We start from the raw sequence: 17,551 nt of genomic DNA, 5'->3' as shown, positions 1-17,551 counted from the left end.
TTAAGATGTCACGGGGGCTGGCCGAGTGGCGCGTTGGTTAAGAGTTGGCTTGGGACGCCAGAGGGCTCCAGTTCGGATCCCACATATGAGGGCCAGTGACACTGCCCTCCACAGCTAAGATGCTGAACAACAGCTCAACCTGGTGCTGCCATGAGTCACTGGCGACGGCATAGGCTGCAGCCCCTGTGGCAGTGGGTTGCCATGGGCTACCGTGTGTAGCCAGCAGCCAGCGTGAGCGGCCCTCAAGCCGCCGTGAGCGGCCGTCCAGAAGCCAGCAACTGATCTGCCTCACCCGGGAAGAGCACAATGATGGTGCCAGCTTGGGCCAGTGAAGCGGTGTCCTCCACAACTAGACTGAAGAACAAAAAGACAGCAACTTGTCTGTTCCCCTTCCCCCAATTCCCCAATAAAAATCTTAAAAAAAAAAAAGATGTCACGGGACAGGCATTTTCAAGTAATGAGAATAATAAACACCATACAATGATGACAATACACCCACTGGATGCCTAATGTGCACTCTCCTGGCCCCTTTCCTCATACGATACTTAATATTCATAACCCTGAAAAATACAAGTATTTTTATCGTCACTTTATAGATGAGACTGAGTCTTCCAAGTATTAAGCACTTTACAAAACATGTAACTAGTAAGTGATAGAGACAGAAGTTGGTCTGGTGTCAAAGCATACTGCCTTTCTACTACATAGCGCTGATTCTCATCAGAAAGAAATTCTCTCAAGATTAGTCAAGAGCAAAAGGCTTACGATGAGGAAGCAAGCTCCAAAAATCATGGCTTTCATCTTCACTTCCAGGTCTAGGGGGAAGCGAATGTCAAAGTGGTCAGCATCACCCATGCCTGACATCAAACCGTTCCACTTCCTGATAATACTGCCGATGTTAGACACACCATCGAGGGAGGTGACCTGGACAGGTAAGAATTTGACTTTCAGATGACTGAAAATATTATACTACACGTTTTATTCTGTTTGCAAGCAGCTTCCACTGAGATAGCATAAATACAGTGTACGAAATAAATATAGTAATAACATAACTTCAAACTGGAAATGATGGCCAAGAAGGATTCCGTGCTTTGCAACTGGCTAATAACTGAGCTGGGGCCCATCTCACACTTCTCACACTGCTCTTTCCTCATCTGAAAACGAGTTACTAGAGAGGTCTGATTTGAACTGATTCTGAAGTTTTGCTCCAGATAGCAAAGGGTGGGGATTGGGGATTGGGAGGGCATCTTGTCCAGTCTAGGGAAATCCAGGAACAAAAGCAACGAGGCACGGTTCTGTGTACTTCACAGGCTCTACATAATCACTTAAACGCGTCTTCTTAAATCGTGCCAGGGTCCTGAAGGACTTCAGTTTCTAAAAGGAGAACCCTGGCACTTGCCAGAGGGAAAACACTGATACTAACTTGGGGTGATCAGCGTGACCCCACACATCCTGCCCCTGGAACTTGGCTTATCTACATTTTCTACTGCTCTGCATGGTCTTTTAAAAAAGAAGCAGTGCTGGGTGACATGGTGACATCAGTCAAGTGTACTGGGTGTCATAGGAATTACTTGAATGAGCAACTTTAGATGATGAACCTTGCCAAACTGCAAGGCATTTAGGAAGGATTCAGAAGCTCAGGGAAAATGGTGAGGAATCTCCTTTGCTAGAGTCATAGGATTATAAGCAATCATTTTATATCCAGAGATAAAGGCAAAACAAAAGGATTTTCTCTTTTTCCTGATAAAATGTTATAACCTATTAATGAGTTTTCGGCATATTATCAGTGTTGTCCTGTTTCTTCAGGACACAGAAAGACTTCTATCCTGCAATCAAGCAGTTTGCACAGCCTGTATGTCCTGTGTATGCTGAGCACATTCACTACTCAGGACCTACCTTCTGATCCTGGAAACCTTTGATAAAAAATGTTTAATTAAATACAACCAAGAATAAAATAAATCCATTATGTCAGGCCATTTACCAGATTATGTCAGGCTGTTCACTCTCAGGTTTAATGTCTTAATGGATTCTCTTATCTTTATCAAACCCTGAAATCATAAAAACAGAGCTCACATTTTAGAAAACATTAAGCAATTCACTAACCATAATTTGAAATCATTTGATGTCAACCAGTTGACTCTTCATGAAAAAAATCATCTGAAACCAAATCATTCTGAGGTCTGTTAATACACATAGGAAAAAAAAATAGTAGAAACATGATTTTTACATTTGTTTACCTCAAAAACAGAATCGGAACCACAGCCATAGGTTGAACAAGGCCCACGCACACGCATCACGTTTTCTTTCTTCTCATTTTGGATGCTGTAAACCGCCCTGCACAGGTTCCAGTGCTCCAAGACAAAGCCAATGGTGACCCCGGGAGGACACTGCACCTCCAGCTGCAAAAGAAGCAGAGATAGAGGGGAGGATGCTGTGTCTGCGCGCGCGAACACACACACACACACACACACACACACACACACACACACACACACACACACACAAAACCAGCCCCCCGCCCCCACCTAGATGTGTCCTTAATCCATTTAAGGACTTGGGCAATTGTTACTGGGGAAGAGTCTTTCATTTTACCTGGTCTATTTCTTAAGCTTGTATTTCAGTGAACAGTCTGGAGAGATGAGGTCATGCTTTCCTTTGGGACAGAGTTACTACTTATATAATAGCCAGTTCTCCAAGCTCAGTGTTTCTCAATTGCTTATGGGGTATCTGCCAGGGCTCCTGAGTCAACCCATAGAACTTGGGAACTACACACATACTAATGTGCATGCTGCTTTCTGGGCTGTGATAAAGATCTCTGTCATTGATCTAGGTGTCTCACGTCTTCTGGAACAATCCACAAAGTAACAAGCTAACCTCTTAGAATGAAATCTAAGACATGACAATTATGATAGAAAACAAGAGAAAAGATACATTCAGAAAACTGTATATTGGGAAAACAACAGAATGTGTTATGGGTATATAGAGCCATTTTAAAGAGTTTTAAAATATTGCCCACTATTCTTTTTTAGCTAATTTTCCTTATAATATCCCTTTGTGAAGAACTAAGATCTTCATATCTATACTAACAAAAGTCACAAAATTGATTTATTTAGTAAAAGACCTAAGTACAAGTTTTACTGACAATTCTTGTGTCATATATACTTTCCTATGAATTTTTATTCTCTTGGGTCTCATCATGGGGCAGTACTACACAGCTCATGAATTGTCAAACCAAGATACTATTCATTTACATACCATCACACATATATATAAACATATAAATTTGATAGCTTCCTAGGACTGAGATCTCACATAAATTTAGTCTTGAGATAAAAAATCAAAACTGTATACAAATAAATTACTTTTAAAAGAACTTGTACCATTCAACCATAAAAATGAATGAACTATTAATACATGTCCAACTTGTATGAATTTCTAGGTAATGACATGTGAAAATAACCAATCCTAAAAGGCTCCAAACTATATGATTCTATTTATATAACATTCTTGAAATGACAAAAATATAGATAGGAGAACAAATTAGGGGTTGACAGGGGTTAGAGATGAAGAAACGGGAAGGAGACAGGGATGGTTATAAAACAGTTTTTTTTTTTAATTTTGTTTGTTTGTTTTTTTTGTGTGGTGTTACAACTATTTGGTATTTGAATTGTGGTGGTGAATACAGAAATCTACATAGCTGATAAAACTAAACACACCCACATGAATACAAGTAAAACTGGAGAGCCAAAAAAAAAATCTAGATAACGTATACAAAAGTTCCATACATTGGACTAAGGGGGTAATATTGATTTGCTTTACTCTATCCTGGCTTCCTGTAATCTTGGAAGGCTTCACTTAGAGGCTTCGATATGCAAAGCCCGACTCATAAATATGAAAAAAATGCTCACGATACAAAAGTATCAAGGAAAAGAGGTGGAAATTCACCTCAAATATAAGGGTGTGTGTGTGTGTGTGTGTGTATGACAAAGAGGTAAGATATCTGATAATAGCTAATATCCATTGAACACTGTACTATTTGCCAGGCACTGTGCTAAGCAGTTGACATTCATTTACTACTGAATTCTCAAGAGTAATCTCATATGATAGGTACTATTACTATCGCTATTTTACAGGTGAATAAATCAAGGCACAGTAAGGGCTGTAAATAAATTACTATTGTAAATGCTGGTACTTAACATATCATTTAAATGTTAAGTAAGGGTATCCCAGAGAGAGTACTCTTCCGCCCAGTTTCTGTACAACACTGAGGCTCAAAGAGGTTAACTAAATTGTACAAATGTAAGTAGGTGACATATCTAAAATTTAGATTCTCTTGGACCTCTCTCTAAACCACTTTTCCTTCCCTGTAGCAAACAACTTTCCTGGAGCTGCACAGGTTGTAGGAGAGTAACCAAGCTTTTACTCAGAACATCTGCCTTCTAGTTCTGGCACCGTCACCTATTGAGTTTAACAGCATCAGAAAAAGGCACTGAGTCTTTTTTCTTTATCTGCAGCAAGGCATAGATTGTGATGGGTAGAGAAAAACGATCAAAGTCCCTTACAATTCAATAAGTGTATGTTTACATTTTACTTACTTTCTCTGGGACACTTAGATAAATGTGTGTGACTACTGTTCTAGGTGATAGGTAAATTCCTAATTCAGTACACAACTGATAGAATTATGGTTACTAAATAAATAATTTGTGCTTGAACCACCAATTAGCACCGAAGAGCCAGCACCCACAAGAAGAAAGCCCTTTGTGATTGTCTTTAGGTGAGACAATCTGGCTTCCTCCCTCCCCGCTATCTTCTTCCATTCTGACTGGCAGAGCAGATGAAAAAACCCTCTCGTGCAGTTTGCAAAGGAGCACAACCATGCTGGGAAGACTTGGATCGGGAAGAAACAATGGAAACTTCCATTCTCTGACCTCTTGCCTGGTGGAGGGACAGCAGAAGCAACAGCAGGTGCATCTAAATGGCCTCTGCATTGTCATGATTTCGCGGCCCAAGTAGTCAGTGACTCGGAGGACGAAGGGCCTCAGCGTCCGATAAGCGTTCCTGGTATAGTCGTCTGTGTCTTCAGTTACAATGTAAACCATCTGGTCCACGTTGTTTTTAATATCATATTTATTATTAGTTTCAAAACGTGTCATCACTAAAAAACAATATGAGAAAGCCATCTTAAATTAGAAGTAGTTAAAATGGGCCTCCAGAGGAATAAGAGGTATAAACCTCCAGTTATTAAAAACAAGTCATGGGGATGTAATGTACAGCCTAAGGAAAATAGCATTATTGTAATAACTATGTGTGGTGACAGATGGGGACTAGACTTATTCTGCTGATCACATGGCAAGGAATATAAATGTCAAATCACTGTGTTGTACTCTAGAAACTAATATAATATTGTATGTCAACTATAGTTTAATAAAAATAATAAAAATGAAGTCCTTTCAGGCACTTAAAGCAAAATAGCTTTTTAAACATTTCAGGTAAAAAAAAAAAATTTGTGTGTGTGTGTGTGTGTATATATGTATAATATAGTTGATTAGAACTATATAGTATAGTATTAGAACTATACTATATATATGTATGTGTGTGTGTATATATATATACATACATACATATATATATAATATAGTTGATTAGAACACCAATATAATTCATATGGCCTATAAGTAAATTTGAAAATTTAAAACATTTCTTTTAAAAAGTTCAGTATAAAATGATTTTTAAACTTTTCCACATAACAGCAAAGATTGAAACTATATTCCTAGAGTACCTGAATCAGAAAACATTAATGATCAAACCATTTACAATGAGGGTCCATAATCTTGCAAGGATGAACTGGGAACAAATAGGCATTGTTTCCTGTGATTTCTTCTTGCTCCAAAATAAGGGAACTGGACTGGAACTCAGCAGGTTAGATTGTATTTCCATCTCCGCCAGATTAGCTGACCCTGGCTAACTAATGTGGACCCTCGGCTCCTTCCTGTTGTCATCCATGAGAATTTAATATGGAGGAGCTGGGATGGGTAAAGGGTAGGACAGTTGAACAGATAAAATGCAAATCCTTTTCAAGTCTAAGCGTTTACATATGATGTACAAATAGATAAAATTATACAAAATAATTCCCTTTCTTACTTTATTGAAAAGAGGATATCCTTTTCTCTTTGAACCACTAACAAGTGATCAATATCAATAAGGAACTAGATACTGGATAATGCAAATTTCCACCTGATTAAAATGCTGCTGAACATTACTGAATTATACATACTTTCCAGAGGTTCAAAATGCTGAAGAACATGTATGTTGTCCAGCTGTTGGGACAGAACAAAGCAATTAGGAGAGAGAAATAACAGAATTAAATAAAACCAGCATTAGAAAACTGATGAGATCCTTATTAAAACGTATCCATTGACACCAAAATACCTTTTTGAAACTGATTTTTTTTATCAAGTGGAAATAGCCTATCTGCACCTGACCAGATGGTCATTAGGAGAGCTGCCAAAGACTTTTAAGTTTTCTTTCCTATAGAAATGTTAGGTATAGAAAGCCAAAGACTTTTAAGTTTTCTTTCCTATAGAAATGTTAGGTACAGAAATGTTAAATCTCCTCCCTAGTTTCTTAGTTTCTTAGCACCTGGCTTTGATGACTCTTCTCATCAGCCTGTGAATCCTAGACTAAAGATTGCTCCTAGCCTGAATCCTGGAATTCTCCTATCCCCCTGCTTCTTGATTGCTTTGTAAATCAGTTTCTGAATCCTAAACAATAGAAGTCTTCCACCCCTGCTTCAGATAACTACTTAAAAGCCTGTGACTTCCTAATATCCCCCCAGGCCAGTACGCTAAATGCCAAACCCATTCTGGACCCAGACAACTGATGCCACCTGAATGACAGGCTGAATGGCCACAGGCTTCATGAGAGCTAACAGATTTATTAATTAAAATCTATTTTTCCTCATTCAGGGACCTTGGGGATACAGAGGATACCCCAACAAGATTGCCAGTCACAACCAAAGAAGCCAACGCGGTCTCCCAGGCGGAGCTCGAGACCCCTTCCTCTCATCTGAGATCAGCTAGGGCGAGAGTTCCGTGAATCCCCCCAATAGGCAGGGACAGCTCTCCGCCCCTGCCCAGCAGGAAGCAGATACAGAAGAAGAGACTTCCTGTCCCTCAGCTTCCCATAGAGATTTTATGGGGATCACGTCTCTCAAGGGGAAAACCAGGCAGGCAGTTAGAGGCAGGCATTGGGTCTCTGCATTCCTGCACGTCCCACAGGATGTGACCGCCCGGTGACCTCCCCTCTCAACCCAAAACTTCTTTTCATTGTAACTATCTACCCCTGAAACAAATGGGTGCAAAATACCCAACTATATCAGACCAGTCATTCACACCTGTGCAGTACCTCTTGTCAATCACAGGTGCCAATCAGGTGGTCCCCCGCCCAAGGGGGAACAGCCCATTCTAGAGAAAGGGGATAAAAACTCCAAGTCCTGGGAAGTCCGCCCTTTTTTTTGGACACACTGCTCTTTTGACACCTTTTTTCTTTTTGAGCCTTTTGAGCCTTACCTTTGCACGTGGCCTGTGTCAAACTCTTTGGAATGTAATTTCTCTTCTAATAATGGGCCCTTGAGCCATTCTCTACTGCTTGGGCCTACTTCTACTCTTTGAAATGTACTATCTCTTTGAATAAACTACTTTTTCAGTACTTTACTCCGGCATCTCGTTCAGTTCTTTGCTCGAGTTGCCAAGGACCTGGACTTTGCGCAGAGAAGGGCCCACTCTCCAACAACATACTTCTGTAGTTCCATTGTAAAAGGTTGAAACATTTGTCTAAAATATCAGAAAATCACCTTCCTGCCACAGTAACAGCACCTAGGAGTAGCTGGGTTGACACAGATTCTTCCTAGCTCAGTCCCCACTCACTGGTTTCTTGGACATGTCTCCCACAGACTGGAGTGTCTCAAAGTTCAGGACAGATTAACACTGGCCCTGGCCCCAAGAAAGCACATTTCTCAGTGGCTCAGGGGAGTGCATTAGCCAGGGCGCACTCCACACAGGAATGTCCGCGTTTACATTACTGTAAACTTCTAAGAGATTGCGGTACTGATTTCCATCCACTTGAGGCACTAACGGCCAAGACCTTCCCTAGGGGCACACTTCAGTAATGGGAGGGTCCGAGAGGGCAGGGAGCATGTGAACAGGATTAGGGGGAAGAACAGGAAACTTTCTGGGGTGGCATCCCTGGGAAAGGGAGGTTGGGAATATCATTAAATAAACTCTACCTTAACTTGACTTAGGAATCACTCTACGGAGAGACAGTTTAATGGGCCCATTATCTGTTATACTTGAGAAGGTTCTAGCAGAAGAGAAAAAACTCCCTGAGGACAGACTGATCGTATCTATATAATTTTAGACACTATAGATCATTAGATCATTCCTAATTCCTGAGCCCAAAACACTGCCCAAAATGCCATATTTCACCAAATATTTGTTGAATACATTAATAAAAAAATACAAACGTAGTAATAAATAAAATTTAAAATAACGATACATGAACATTTTGTGATATGATTGATTACAGGAAGGTATAGAGAGCATATAATCCTTCCTTAATTAAAACCTTTTTCTTATATGAAAACACAATCAGGCGAGGGGGTCTAAACATATCTTAAAAGATACCAAAAGTAGGTACTAAAACAAATCTAGTATGTTAAAATCTAGAACTGAGTTGTAAAAATATTTACTCCTTGGTAAAAGCATCCACTTTTACCACTACAGCAAAATATTCTAAAGAAATGCCAGTTAATGTGGAGGAAGTTTAGCCAGTAAGATACTATGGCTGTTAAGGGGCAGCTCTCCAACAAACTGGGGCATTATTGACCAAGCCAATACTCCAGAAATAATAAAATCCTGAAACTTCAGTGTCTTGCAAATTGCATGAAACAGATTCATGCAAATTGCACATGAGATTGCAAGAGGACCAGGATAAAGAAAATGATAAAAACATGACTAGCTCTATGTCTCCCACTCACATACAAAGTGTCTGAACTAATAACATCCACACAGCTAGGTACCATCCATTGGGTGAGCCCTGTGTACCAAAAACATCAGGCACGTTACAAACCTCATTCAAGGTTATAGAGTGAGGAGGGAGTAGAGCTAGAATTAAAAACCAGGCTTGTCTGGTTCCAAACCTGTTTTCTTTCTTTTTCATTTTTTTTTTTTAACTCAAAACATTCCTGAAAGGGAAAACAGAATTCATGAAATACGTTAATGTAACTTCTGTCAGAGTAATAGAAGAAACTAAAAAACTGCTACTTTAATATTTCAATGAACAATGTTAAAGCTATACATTTTTAAAAGAGAAATGGCTCCAGGACTTGGATTTTCAAGGAAAATTTGTTACTTCTCATCAAGCTTAAAAAAGACTTTGTAAACTTGATTAACTTATAAACATTTTATAAGTTTCTAAAATAAGATAGGGGTTTACTCTAGCACTTTACCTGAATGACTGGCTTTACTTTTTGTCAATAGTTTGCCAAACAACAATTTAATAAAATTTTTGGCATATATAAAATCCAAATTTTCCTGATCCTACTGTATCAAATATCCAACATTCAAATATCAACACTGTAACATTGTACCGATGGTTTTCAATGCACAGGATTAACAGGGTCTCTGTTAGCATAGATAATTGAAAAGAGAATCACGTCAACTCGAAGGAACATTTGGCTGTCGATATGGGAAGACACAAATTGAATTGGCAAGTCCCTTATTGTAATGTATTTCTAGGCTTTCTTTTTCTAAAAGCGAAACATGATTCAGTAGTTTCTAAGGGATTCCCAATACAATTTACCTTAGTTTCATTAATCAATCTTTTTGAGTTTCTGACATGGGTTTTTAAACAATACCATTTGGTACACCAACTTGGCAGGGTGCCCCAGTTTCTGACCTGTATATCCTGGCAGCTCCAGCATATCTGTATAGATGGAAATTAGGGAGTCACTGTGCTGTGGAAAGGGGTTCTCTGGAACTTTGCTCTTTTTTTGTGTTGCTTTTCTGGATGTTAACTCTACTTCTGAGAAAATGACACCCTGATTAGCATCTTGATAGTTTTTCTTATACTTATATTCCTATTTAAACTTTGTTCAATAGGCATCATAAATCTTAAAATTCAACATATATCCCTTACAAAAACTATACTCATCCCACCCAGATATGCCTATACTCTTGGATCTCCCTTCACATGTCTGAAATGAGCACCATCATTCCTATAGTCTCCCAAACGAGACATCTGTCATCACTGACCCATCACTTGACCCACTCAATCCAGCCTTTTGTCTCTTGTTGGATCGTCAGTCACACTTCATTAGAAAACATGAATTGGATTTGTGTAGAGTACCTGGGTTAAGTATTCCAGACCAGGAGGGCAGCCTGGCAGAAGAGTGGGCCCTGGCATCCATGTTATTGGAGCAGAGTGATTTGGCACTGGATACCTGCCAGGCTGGTACCGGATAGGATGGGTACCACCAGTTGGCTGGCTCAAGGGGAAGGTACTGGGTTGCTGTGGATTGTAGTATCCCAATGGACTGCCTCCTGGGTAGCCCGCAGGTGGAGGGAGAGCTGCTTCAGGGGGCCCTGTGATAAAAAACAAACAAAAATGTTATATTATTATTAACACTAGTATATTGGAAGCTGGCACGACTTTTACATGATGACATAGATCACATGACATCCACTTAAAATAACAAGAAGTTCCAATTTCTGAGTGTGTACCACGTACCAACAATGGACTAATGGCATTACATATCAACTCATTCAGTCCTCTTACACTTTATAATTATTCTGATTTCAGTGGTGAAGAAATAAGGCTGAACTAGCAAGTAATATGTTAAACTCTCTATGCATTAGATTCCTCCTCTGGAGATATAATATACTTAACTTCATTAGATTGTAGTGGGATTAGCACAAGGTTAGCACATAATTAGCACTGTAAAATGTTATGTTTTTTATTATTATTGTGTAAGGTCACAAAGATAGTAATAAGGTCTCCCTAACTTCAAAGGAGAGCTTTTAATGACTGCTATCTAATTTCAGAACAGTTTCATCACCCCATACCTATTAGCAGTCATTCCCCATCCTCTCCCGGCCCCTGGAAACAACTCTCTACAGACTCGCCTAATCCAGCTATTTCATATAAATGAAATCATATAACATGTAGCCTTTGTGTCTGGTTTCTTTCACTTGGCATAATGTTTTCAAAGTTCATCCATATTGTATCTCGTACTTCATTCCTTTTATGGCCAACTAATATTGCATTGGATGGGTATGTCACATTTTATGTATCCATTAATCAGTTGAGGAACATTTTGGATTATCTCTAATTTCTGGCTATTATAAATAACACCGCAGTGAACACTGGTGTACAAGTTTTGGTGTGAATATATATTTTCAGTTCTCTTGAGTATATACCTAGGAGTGAAATAGACCAGGCATATGGCAACTCCATGTTCAACTTTCTGAGGAATTGCCAAACTACTTTCTGAAGTGGCTTCACCATTTTATTCCCACCAAAAGTGTATGAAGATTCTAATTTCTCCACAGCTTCACCAATACTTATCATTGTGTTCCATTTTAGTTATTTTACTGAGTGTGAAGTGGTATCTTATTATGGTTTTGATTTGCATTTTCTTGATAACTAATGATCTTGAGCATTATTTCATGTACTTATTGGACATCTGTATATCTTCTTTGGAGAAATGTCTATTCAAATTCTTAGCCCACTTTAAAACTGGATCATTTCTCTTTTTGTTGTTGCATTATAAGTGTTGTTTATATAATTAGGATAAAAATCTCCCACCATATAAATGGTTTATAAATATTTTCTTATTCTGTCGAATGTCTTGTCACCTTCCTAATAATATTCCTTGACATAAAAGTTTTTAATTTTTTTGAAGTTCAATTTATCTATTTTTCTTTAGTTGACTGTGCTTTAGGTCTCATATCTAATAAACTTGTTTAATGTAAGGTTGTGAATACTTATACCTATATTTAATTCTATAAGTTTTATAGAATACTCTATAAATATTTAAAATATATTCTTACATGTAGGTCTTTGATCCATTTTTATTTATTTTTATATATAACGTGATATAGGGGTTCAAATTCATTCTTTTGTATACTTATATTTAGTTATCTCAGTACTATTTATTGAAAAGACAAATCTTTTTCCCAATGGATTGTTTTGGCACATTGTCGAAAATCAACTGGTCATGGATGTTTGGGTTTATTTCTGGACTATCAATTCTAGCCTATTGGTTCACATGTCAGTACTTATGCCAGTACTATATGACTACTGTAGCTTTGTAATAAGTCTGGAAATAGGGAAGTGTGAGTCCTGCAAATTTGTTTTTTTCCCTCAAGAATGTTTGGGCTATTTTGAGTCCTTTGCATTTCCATATGTATTTGAAGACTAGCTTAGCAATTACTTCAAAAAAGTCTACTGGGTAATTGATAAGAATTGTGCTGAACCTATAGACCAATTTGGGGAGTACTGTCATTTAACAATATTTACTTTTCAAATCTATGAACATGGGATATATTTTCCATTTATTTAAATCTTCTTTAATTCCTCTCATCAATAGTTTGTTTTCAGTGTACAAGTCTTACACATCTGTTACTACATTTATTTTAAGTACTTTATTCTTTTTGATGTTGTATGCAGAATTGTATTATTACTTTCTTTTTTGCTTTTATTTAAATATTTTTTCAATTACAGTTGACATACAGTATTATATTAGTTTCAGGTGTACAACATAGTGATTAGACATTTATATAACCTATGAAATGATCACCCGATAAACCTAGTACTCATCTGACACCATACATAGCTATTACAATATTATTTACTGTATTCCTTATGCTATACTCTACATCCCCATGACTATTTTGTAACTTCCAATTTGTACTTTTAATTTTTTTAATTGGGGAATTGGGGCAAAGGGAACAGACAAGTTGCTGTCCTTTTTTGTTGTTGTTCTTCAGTCTAGTTGTGGAGGACGTTGCTTCACTGGCCCAAGCTGGCACCATCATTGTGCTCTTCCTGGGCGAGGCGCTGGCTTCTGGACGGCCGCTCACAGCAGCTGCTGGCCGCTCATGCTGGCTGCTTGGCTACACACGGTAACCCATGGCAACCCACTGCCACAGGGGCTGCAGCCTACGCCTTCGCCGGCGACTCACGGCAGCCCAGCTCCAGATTGAGCTGCTGTTCAGCATCTTAGCTATAGAGGGCAGCGTCACCGGCCCTCATATGTGGGATCCGAACCGGGGCCCTCTGGCATCCCAAGCCAGTTCTTAACCAACGCGCCACTCGGCCGGCCCCTCCAACTTGTACTTCTTAATTCCTTCCCCTTTTTCGTCCACCCGCAACCCCTCTCCCATCTGGCAACCATCAAAATGTTCTCTGTATCTACAAGTTCTGGTTTTGTTTATTTTGTTCTTTAGATTCCACATATAGGTAAAATCATATGGTATTTGTCTTTCTCTATCAGAATTACTCCACTCAGCAAAATACACTGAGTCTACCTACATTGTTGCAGATGGCAAGATATCATTCTTTTTTATGACTAATCTTCCATTGTATATATGTACTACCTCTTCTTTATCCATTCATCTACTGATGGACACCCAGGTTGCTTGATATCTTGGCTATTGTGAACAATGCTGCAATAAACATGGATGCACATGTTTCTTCAAAGTAGTGTTTTGGGTTTCCTCAAATAAATACCCAGATGTGGGATTACTGGGTCCTTCTTTGTCTCTTGGTATAGCCTTTGTTTTAAAGTCTATTTTGTCTGGTATAAGTATTGCTACCCCAGCATTTTGTTGGTTTGTTTCCATTTTTATAAAATTTCTTTTTCCATCTCTTTACTCTTCAGTCTGTGTGTGTCTTTTCATTGGACGTGGACCTCCTGTAGGCAGCATATGTAAGGGTCTTATTTTATTATCCATTCAGCCACCCTATGTTTTTGATTGGCGCATTTAATCCAATCCATTTATATTGACATTGTTGATAGATATGTAGTTATTCCCATTTTATTTCATATTTTTTATATTTTTTTCTTCTTAAAGAAGTGCCTTTAATATTTCTGGTACTACTGGTTTGGTAGTGATGAACTCCTTTAGCTTTTTCTTGTCTGGGAAGCTCTTTATCTCTCCTTCAATTCTAAATGATAGCTTTGCTGGGTTGAGTAATCTTGGCTGTAGGTCCATGTTTTTCATCACTTTCAATATTCTGTGTCAATCCAATCTAGCCTGCAGAGTTTCTGTTGAGGAAGCAGCTGACAGTCTTATTGGAGCTCCCTTGTAGGTAACTAAGGATTTTTCTCTTGTGCTTTAAATATTCTTTGTCTTTAACAAACTTTGGCATTTTAATTAAGATGTATTTTGGTGTGGACCTCTTTGGGTTCATGTTGTTTGAGATTCTGCACATCCTGGGCTTGCATGTCTACTTCCTTCACCAGATTAGGGAAGTTTTCCATCAGCATTTCTACAAATAAGTTTTCAATCCCCATGATGAAAATGTTGGATACACTTGATATTGTCCCAGAGGCCCCAAAACTCTCTTCATTTTTTTTGGATTCTTTTTTCTTTTTGCTGTTCCGATTGGGTATTTTCTGCTACCTTACATTGCAAATTCCTGATTCGATCCTCTGCTTCATCTAATCAACTTTTGAGTTCCTCTAAGGTATTCATTTTTGTTACTGTGTTTTTCATTTCTAACTGGTTCTTTTTTATGTTCTCTATTTGCACTTTTGTTTCCTATCTTTCTGTTTAAGTTCTAAGATCACTGAGCATCCTTATAACCAGTGTTTTGAACTCTGCATCTGGTAGACTGCTTTTCTCCATTTGTTTAGTTCTTCTCCTAGAGCTTTGTTCTGTTGTTTCATTTGGGACATATTTCTTCTTCTCCCCATTTTGGCTGCCTCTCTGTTTCTATGTACCAGGTAGAGCTGCTATGTCTCCCTGTCTTAGTAGAGTGGCCTTTTGTAGTAGGTGTCCCATGAGGCCCAGTGACAGTCTCCCTGGGTGCTCCAGGTGTGTTAATTGTGTGCCCTCCTGTTGTAGTGAAGCCTTGGATGCTGTTTCTTTGATGATCTCCTTGGATGGGAAGGAGACCATCAAGCTGATTGGTTGTGAGCACTGGCCAGGATTACAGTGGAGGAGCTCTGAGGCAGGGGCTGACCCTACAGAGCAGTATTTGCTTTTGTGGGGCTCTGGTGCCTGCCAAGTTTGCCCTTTAGGCATGTCTTTTGTGGAGGTGGTTGAGTGATGCTCTGTTGTGGTCTGAAACTTGGCACTGGGTCTCAGGGAATCACCCGGGCAGGGTGAACATGTTAGCCAGGCTGACGGAGACTCAGATATGGCAGCACCTGTGTCTGCATGCTGGGTCAAGGGAGGGCTCAACGAAGAAACAATGACTTTGGCTTGCATTTCTGAGAGAAAGCTGCCCCTCCAGCCCTCTCCCTGCAGCCAGACAATTCTGTTCCACCCTGAATGTCCCTGACACCGTTCGAGCTACTGCTCCAGTGCTGGAGCTCAGAATAAGTCTGTGAGCAAGTAAGTCCATGCACGGGCCCTTTAAGAGGAACTCCTTGGACCCCAGCAGCCCTACATCTCACTCAGTCACAATCTCATCTGGTTTTCACAGCCAGAAGTTATGGGGACTCCTCTTTCTGGCACTGGAGCCCTGTGCTGGAGAGTCTGGTGTGGGGCTGGGACACCTTGCTCATCAAGGGGGAACTCTGCAGCCAAGATATCCTCCCGATTTTTAACTGCCACACATGAGTTTGGGACTGGCCTGTTCCATGTCTCCACTTCTCCTACCAGTCTCGATGTAGCGTCTTCTGTATGTCCTTAGTTATTGGACTTCTGTTCAGCTGGACTTCAAGCGATTTTCAATGATGGTTGTGCTGTACTTTAGCTGTCTTTTCTTTTTTTTTTTAGAGGAGCAAAGATTTTTATTGAAGAGAAAGTACAGATCTCTTATGAGAAGGGGTACCCGAAACTGGGATGCCCCAGTTTAGCTATAATTTTGATGTGGTTGTCAGAGGAGGCAAGCACAGTTTTCCTACTCTGCCGTCTTGACCGGAACCCACAGCTGCACTCATCCTTTTACTTTCTTTTGGATTGCTCATTGTTAGTATAGAGATATACTATACCATTGGAATTTTGTATATTGATCTTGTATCCTACTACACTGTCGAACTCATTTGTTAGTGCTATGTGTGTATTCCTTAGGATTTTCTATATACAAAGTCATCTCATCTGCAAATAGAGTTTTGCTTCTCTTTCCAATCTGGATGACTTTTTTTTTTTCCTTCCCTAATTACCCTGGCTAGAACCTCTACTACAATGAATAGAAATGGCATGAGAGAACATCCTCTCTTGTTCTTGATTTTAGGGGGAGTGCTTTCAGCTTTTATTGAGTATGATGTTAGCTGTGGGTTTTTCATAGATTTTTTTTTTNTTCCTCCACACCATCTAAATAAGATTCAGAATCTCATAACATAATATTCAAAATGTCCAGGATAACGTACAAAATTACTTGGTATACAAAGAACCAGCGAAATCTCAACTCACATGGGGGAAAAAAAAAAAATCAAAACAAGCCAATGCCAAGATGACACAGATGTTGGAGTTAATCTGACAAAAATTAAAGTAGCTGTTAAAAAAAATGCTCCAAGAAGGAAAAAGAAATGGAAAGATTAAAAGTCTCAGCAAAGAAATACAAAATATAAAGGAAGTAATAATTTTAGAAAATGAAAAATAAAATTTACTAGATGGGCTCAATAGAAAAAAGGAGATTACATGGCAAAAGTTCCTGAGCTTGAAGACAGAAGAATAGAAATTATCCAGTCTGAAAAACACAGAGAAACATTGATAAAGAAAATCAACAAAACCTTATGGATCTGTGGCACAATACCAAAGTTTCTATTAGGCATGGCATTAGAGTCGCAGAAGACTAGGAGAAACAATGTAGTGCAGAAAAAAATATTTCAAAAAATTATGGTGAAAAGTTTCCCAATTTGGGAAAAACAAAAACATAAACCTACATATGATCTCAGTTATGTGGAATCTAAAGAAAATAAACAAAAACACCAAAACAGAAACAGATTCATAGATACAGAGAACAAACTGATGGCTACCAGATGAGAGGGGGATAAACAAGGTAAAGGGATTGAGAAGTACAAATTGGTAGTTACAAAACAGTCACAGGGATGTAAAGTACAGCATTGAGAATACAGTCAATAGTATTATAATAACTATGTATATATAGTGTCAGATGGGTACTAGACTAATTGCAAGGATCACTTCTCAAATTATATAAATGTCTAACCACTACATTGCACACCTAAAACTTATATAATACTGAATATCAATAGGAAAAAAAAATAACATAAACCTACACATGTGTAACGTTCACTGAATCCCAGACAGGATAAAGCAAAAAAATCCACTCCCAGACACATCATAAACAAATTGCTGGGAAC

At 38.8% G+C, this 17,551-nt stretch overlaps 1 protein-coding gene across 1 annotated transcript in view; it reads right to left on the bottom strand.

Annotated features, from left to right (window-relative positions):
- PLSCR4 (phospholipid scramblase 4) overlaps positions 1–17,551 on the bottom strand; it is a 49,158-nt gene that overhangs the window by 3,192 nt on the left and 28,415 nt on the right. The window contains exons 3-7 of the mRNA XM_019631563.1: positions 10,402–10,637; positions 6,272–6,314; positions 4,926–5,152; positions 2,235–2,396; positions 763–921 (exon numbers count right to left, since the gene is read on the bottom strand). Coding sequence (XP_019487108.1) covers positions 763–921; positions 2,235–2,396; positions 4,926–5,152; positions 6,272–6,314; positions 10,402–10,637 — 827 coding nt within the window. The remainder of the gene's footprint in view (positions 1–762; positions 922–2,234; positions 2,397–4,925; positions 5,153–6,271; positions 6,315–10,401; positions 10,638–17,551) is intronic.

Source organism: Hipposideros armiger, unplaced genomic scaffold (assembly GCF_001890085.2).
Source record: "Hipposideros armiger isolate ML-2016 unplaced genomic scaffold, ASM189008v1 scaffold_1011, whole genome shotgun sequence".
Lineage (NCBI taxonomy): Eukaryota > Metazoa > Chordata > Mammalia > Chiroptera > Hipposideridae > Hipposideros > Hipposideros armiger.
This window is presented reverse-complemented; position numbering and strand designations above follow the sequence as displayed.